At 48.7% G+C, this 6707-nt stretch overlaps 1 protein-coding gene across 1 annotated transcript; it reads right to left on the bottom strand.

Annotated features, from left to right (window-relative positions):
- Positions 1-3938: 3938 nt before the first annotated feature.
- On the bottom strand, positions 3939-6441 carry Fam170b (family with sequence similarity 170 member B). The gene is made up of 2 exons (XM_051143331.1): positions 6327-6441; positions 3939-4975 (listed from the first exon to the last, which is right to left on the bottom strand). The coding sequence occupies exons 1-2, from the start codon at positions 6439-6441 to the stop codon at positions 3939-3941; spliced, it is 1152 nt and encodes a 383-aa protein (XP_050999288.1).
- Positions 6442-6707: the final 266 nt, after the last annotated feature.

Here is a 6707-nt window from a genome sequence, read left to right as displayed (position 1 = left end):
ACATATTTTTTAAGTGTAGACCTCTAGACTTTGGCTACTGGGTCTGACCTTAGTTCCTTCGCCTACTGAACTTCGCATAAAAATAACTCCTTCACATTAGCGTCTCTAGCTCAGCAGTCTCCTCTTCCCTTAGTCTGTCCTTGGATTCTTCCCCCTGAGTCCCCCCTATGCAAATAGCTTTTCTATGACTCAGCCAATATAGATTCCCCTAGCATCTTTCTAAGCACATTTAAAGCCTTTTAAACCTGATAAGACCCGCATGGCTGGTCCTCTGGAACCAACAGAGGAAATACATCCTACACGAGGCCCACGGGGCACATCATGGTCTCAGTTAACCATGCATGTGTACGAGATCACAAATCATCTCCAATCTTGAGTAACACTCTTCCACATCCCACCCCTTTCAAACCAGCTCCCTTCTAGATGCTTCTCAACCTTACCATTCAGCATCCCAATTAATCTTTTTTCAAGCCCCCCCCCCCCCGCTCCATTCTTTTAGCTCTAGCATTTACCACCGCCCACCCAGAGAAAAATTCCAGGTCACCTACCTCAGAGGATACTAGCCAGACCCCATAGTCACAGTCTTCCGAATTTCCTGTGAATTCCTCCAGCTGCCAGGTCACACAGACCCTTGTCCCTAACCATGTTACTCTTCTCTATCCTTCACCATGTTCAGCAGCATCTTTCCCAAATCTAGCCTGATTTGCTAAGCGTTCAAGAGCTCCTTCATATTTCCAAGGAGTGGGGAACTCAGTTTTCACAAGTTGTTCTCCCAAGCCCCACTTGACACAAAGCTAATCATTTCCAGGTCATTTTTTTTTCTTTCATTCCATTCCTTCCTTCCTGTATCCTTGATGTCCCTGACTTTGTCTTGCATTTCTCACTTTCCCTCTCCACTGGGTTATTTTCATTAGGACACACACACACACACACACACACACACACACACACACACGCATGCACACACACGCGCATTTCTGTTCTCAGTTTCTTTCTGATCCACCACTGCTTTGCCACCGTGGTGGTGTCAAGCTTGCCTCTAGAGATTTGTCTCATGCCTAAGCCCAACCAATGCTCAGCCGACCTCTGCTCTTTTCAGCCACCAAGCCTGCTTCATAAAACCTAAAGGAAATAAAAACAGCTTTGTCCTCAGCTCAACTCCCCCAGCAGCTTACCACTTCTGAAAACCATAATTTTTTATATTAGCTGGCTCAGAAAAAAAAAAAATCCTGTGCAGTACCCCCTCCCCATTTCTTGACCTTTTGGTGGCAAGACAAGCCACCTCCCAAGCCTTGCCCACCCAGGTCTGTTTCCTAGTCCATGCTGTCCAGCCCCCTGTAGTCTCATCCACTACTGTTGGGATTCTGTGGCATCCTCATTTCAGTTGAGTCGGGGCTTGTCTGCTGGTTTAACGGTCTAACTCAGAAACTACTTCAAAATCGGCATCTCTATTCGAACTTGCTGTTAGCATTTAGAATGCACATGTGCCAGATGCCCACTGTCTCAGAACTCTGTCCATACATACACCATGTTCTTACACAGACATGATCATACAAGGAACACATGCATGCTCACAAACATGTTCACATACATGCCCACATAGACACACTCCAATCTTCCATCAAAGCCCCCTAAACCAGTCAGCAAACATTATTTCCCGCTATCACCTGGAGCCTTCACCTTGGCATGCCCTTTCCCTTCTTCTCCAAGTCCGTCCCCAAATATGTCTTGAACGAACCCGTTTCTTTTGTCCCATCCAAAATCACCATCGTCCTTGGCCTAGACTCCTGCACTAGGTTGCGAATCCCCCCACCTCATTCCTTTTGCTGCCATCCTAATTCTTTTGTTTCGTGTTGTTTTGCTGGTTTCCCAAGCCAAGGTTCTCTGTGCAGTGTTGGCTGTCCCGAAACTCACTCTGTAGACCAGGCTCACCTTGAACTCTGCCTCCCAAGTACTGGGATTAATGGCATACACCACTACTGTCCAGCCTACTGTCTCGATTCTTACACTCTACAGTATGCCTGTAAAGCCATGGGCCCGGTCCTGTCACTTGTCTTCTTAAGCCAACACATAGAATAAAGGATAAGCTAAGGCAGCATGATTGAGAGAACGCCAGAGAAGAGCAACAGGTCGACCCAGAAGGCAGAGGACTGCATCCTCCTTGAGTCTGGGTGACAAGGCTCTGAGGTTTGAAGTCTTAAGACACTTTAAAAGACAGGCCGGTGTGACTGAAGCATTGCAAGCAGAGCAGATAGTGCTGAAGCAGATTAAAAGTGTCCAGGCCAAGCTCCGCAGGGCCCTGAAGGTCAGGGGAAAGCACTTTCGCAATTATTTTTAATGAGATCACTCACTGGCCAGATGGTCCCCAAAGCAGTACGCACGTCGGCTTTCATGCCTTTTTATCTTCTTCTTGCTCCTGCACCTAGTTGGTGCCTGCCGCCTGGTAGGCACTTCATCCTCACTGAAAGTATGGCAAGCAGTACCACCCGCCCTGCTGCTGGCACCAGTGGCTGGCGGTTCTCTGAACGCACTGAGTCATCCTTCTCCCAAGGCCCTCATTTTGCCTAGCTGATGCATTCTTAACCGTGAGCAATCTTACCTCTATGGCACAGTTACTACCTGGGTGTATTTTTGATTGTCCCAGGAAGGAATACCCGTGGCCTCCACAAAGAACCATTTAGCTCACAGGGTCGGCAATGCTGTCTCTGTGGAGCCTTTCTGCATAGTATTCTCCCTGTCTTACCCTATGTCTGAGCATCTGCTGATCAAATAGCTTGTCTTAGGGCCTCTCCTCTTGGGTCTTTGGACCTTCTTGATGAGACCAACCCTTTTCTTTGCAATTGACTTTGATGGAGCTTGTATACACATTGAACATCTCCAACCCCAGAAATGCAAATGGGAAACTGTGAATGGCTCCCCCAGTTGGAAGTTTCTGAGCACAGACAATGCTGTCACATTTGGAAGATTTCACATTTGACCTCACGTGACTGAGCACAATGAAAAGCAGGTGAAATAGAGATGCTAGGAAGAATCCCTTCTGGGTAAATGTAGGAGGTGTTTATGCGACAGATGGATTCTGTTCACACTTGGGTCCCATCCCTAAGATATTTCATTATGTGTGTGCAAATAGCCCAGCTTCGGGAAGTGTGAAACGCTTGGGCTCCAGGCATTTCTAATAAGGGTTGCTCAATCTACATGGGCTCCATCAGCCACAAACCTAACACAGTGGCCTTGATTGATATCTTTGTCTCCTGTCTTAGCCCCCTGTACTGATTGGGAGGCAGGTATAGACCAGTTTCATGGTAACATGTGAAATGTGTTTGAATGGACCGGTCAGAAGGACTTCCCAAGCACCATCTTCTGCAAAGATGCCCGTCTCCCCACATTGCTAGCTGATCACCTACACAAACAGCTACTTAAGTGCCCAACCTGACCAAACAGTTCATTCAGACCACTTTGTCTTATTCAAGTTTAATCCCAACAACATAGAATTAGGGCACATGACAGATTCCTAACAGTGAAAAAAATAGGGCTGAAGCTTCATTTGCAGTTGGCTCCCTGTGAGTCCCGTGTACTTCAACAGCGAGTGTCGACTGCTGCCGATCCTTCAGCAAAAATAGAAATCCCCTTGGTCACATGCTTGCATGTTTCCCATCTTACAGCCACCACCAGGAACTCTTGAAGCCCTCTTCTTTGGATGTGGGTTTTGAAATGGACTCTAGTGGAAATTCTCCGTCTTGGGGGAAGGCTCCTACCCATCCCACCTTTGCTGCTCCACATGCCACATGGATGGCTTCTCCTACCACCACCACCCTGGTGCTCTCCCCCTGCTCTGGTGGCTCTGGTCCTGCTGGCTGGAAAAGGAGCAGCAACCCACGATGCTGAAGAGGGAGTGGGCAGTTCACTGATCTTTACTTCCCCTGTTGCTTCTGTGGCTGCTACTGCTGCTTCTCCCGCTGCTGCTTTTGCAGCTGTGGCTGTTGCTGCTTCTGCTGCTGCTGCTGCTGCTGTTGTTGCTGTTGCTGCTGTTGTTGTTGTTGCTGTTGCTGCTGCTGCTGTTGCTGCTGCTGTTGTTGCTGCTGCTGTTGCTGCTGCTGTTGCTGCTGCTGTTGTTGCTGCTGCTGTTGCTGCTGCTGTTGTTGCTGCTGCTGTTGTTGCTGCTGCTGCTGCTGTTGCTGCTGTTGCTGCTGTTGCTGCTGCTGTTTCTGCTGCTGCTGCTGCTGTTGCTGCTGCTGCTGCTGTTGCTGCTGCTGCTGCTGCTGCAGCTCGTGGGTACAGAGTTTGGCAAATTCACTACTCTCTGAAGGGCACTGCTCCTCCTCTACAGGTTGTTGGTCCTGACTTTGATCCTGGGCCCGCCTCCTTTCCAGCATCTCCTCAAAGAATATCTGGCAGCTGAAGCCATCACGGATGCCATGCTGGGCATGGTCCAGCAGCGCCTCCAGTGTGGGGAAGACTCTGCAGCAAGCCACACAACGCAGTCCATGGTTGGTAGTGACCAGCCAGTCTGGTGGTGCTCGCAGCTCCTGCAAGCAGCAATCCACAGAGTCCTCGGGCTGCGGGCAGTAGTGCTTGCAGGCTTCCAGCTCCCAGCGCAGGTCTGTGTTGGAGGCCAACTCAAAGGTGGAGCCTTTCTGGCGCTGACGCTTGATGAATTCAGCCTCCCGGATGAGGGGTTTCCTGGAGACTGGCTCAAAGCCATCGTCAGTCTCCCAAGCCACTGCTACACCACGCACAGTCTGCACATAGGTATACAGGGCACACACACTCTCAGTTGGGGTCTCCTCTTCCTCCTCACATCTGCTGGAGGTCCAGGACTGGTATTGAGAGTAGGATTGGTACTCTGAGGATGACTGGGATGACAGAGAGCTGCTCCAGCCCAGCACCCTGTGGGCCTGGGCTGCCAAGAAAATGTCGTCCTCTGCGAGGAAGGCAGGTGCTGGCCGCGGAGATGACTCATTCCTCTTCATGGTCCCTGAGAAGTAGAAGGACAGTTTCATCAGTGTGCTCAGAAGGTTCCATGCACAACTTTCCTGAGAAACTACAAACAGAACCATTCAAGCTTTAGAGAAGGTGCTTATTATCCATCGGAGGTTAGCATAATCCTATCTCATAGGAAGATAAGGATGGAAAGAATGTGTGAATATTATCACCTGGGGTGTAAAAGGCCAGCATCTGGTAAACTGAAAAGTAGATTGTGGTACAGCCAAGGAATGCAGATGTATTCATGGATAAATGAACCAGGAACCTGTGCAGATTAGACACAAAGGCTAATGCACCTGCTAAGTGAGAGAAGCCACCACATGATCCCACGTAAACTACATTCAAGAAAAGGCAAATCCATCGGGACAGAACAGTTATCAAGAGCTGGAGGAGCACTGGCTGCTCTTCCAGAGATCCTGAGTTCAAGTCCCAGCAACCACATAGTATCTCACGATCATCTGTAATGGAATCTGATTCCCTCTTCTGGTGTGTGTGAAAACTGAGCACTCATATACATAAGTAGATAAACCATTTTTAAAAAGAAAAAAGAGCTGAAGGGGTAGACAGAACATAAAGGTGCCTCGGGGAACTCTTGGGGTTCATGATAATATTTTATGTTGTGACTGTGGTTGCCGCTGACATCCACAGTGTCACAGTTCTTTCTACTGTGCACATGTATACAGATACCAGTTCAATAAAACCCACTCAATAATCAAGAATGGAGCTGTGATGCAGAGTAGTGAAGACCCCAGCTTTTCCTCCTCTGTTTGTGACTCCTCGCGATCTCAGGGGACCTTTCATCTACTCCTGGGACACACACTGTGTCCCTGTCACCATGTAAGTGTGAATCGTGCCTTCATTCCTTTAAGAATCGAAACATGCCTGAGAAAGTTTTGCTATTGTGATTTTCATCCTGCAGAGAAGGAAACTGAGGCAGAGGATTTGCATGCCAGGCAGAGCCACTTGACTCCAAGAGCAGATCTTATCCTAAAGTGCTGCCTGCTGTACACGTACATCCTGGTGGCCATTTGAATTGGCATTCTAGATTGCTTTGCATCCATGTACTATAAGGAATGTTTCTATCCCTACAGGTCTTACAGGATTAACATAGTTTTTTTCTTCAAACACATATCAAGCTCAATACATAAAGGTGGGCAGTTCCATTCTTATCCACATATATCCTGCCATAGACCCCACAGATGCAAACAGTGTAAAAAAAAAAAATACCAGTTTTCCTTACAGATCACTTTCCTCACTGCCTTTCCCACATCTGCTTTGTATGATCAGCACACCACGTTGACAACAACATCAGGGACCAACCTGCCCCTTCCCCATCTATTGACCACCTGGCCAGCACACTCCACTGCTCTCCTCTGTGGACTCTGGGTTAGCCATGCTGATGGTGGTCTCACTGATTGGAGTTTGTTCTCCCCTGTGGTCCATGAGATGGCGTTTCATGACTTCAAGCCAGCACCCAGAATCTCGGTGAGAGCTGGTGTGGGCTGTGCCGAAGCCCTCCAGCCAGCCCCAGCCTGAGTGGCCACATGGTCACCAGGATCCTGGCTTTATTCTGTGATGTCATCAGTGACACGGGTCTGTTCTATGACCCTTGGCAAAGCTAAATTCCCTGCCAGGTTACCAGAAAAGGGTCCCACTGTGAGCTCATTTCCCTCTGTGGTCTTTTCTGGCCAGGCTGTTCCTAGGGGCACAAACACAAAACGTAG

Source organism: Acomys russatus, chromosome 3 (genome assembly GCF_903995435.1).
Source record: "Acomys russatus chromosome 3, mAcoRus1.1, whole genome shotgun sequence".
Lineage (NCBI taxonomy): Eukaryota > Metazoa > Chordata > Mammalia > Rodentia > Muridae > Acomys > Acomys russatus.
Note: the sequence above shows the minus strand (reverse complement) of the source record. Positions and strands in the feature narration are given on the sequence as shown.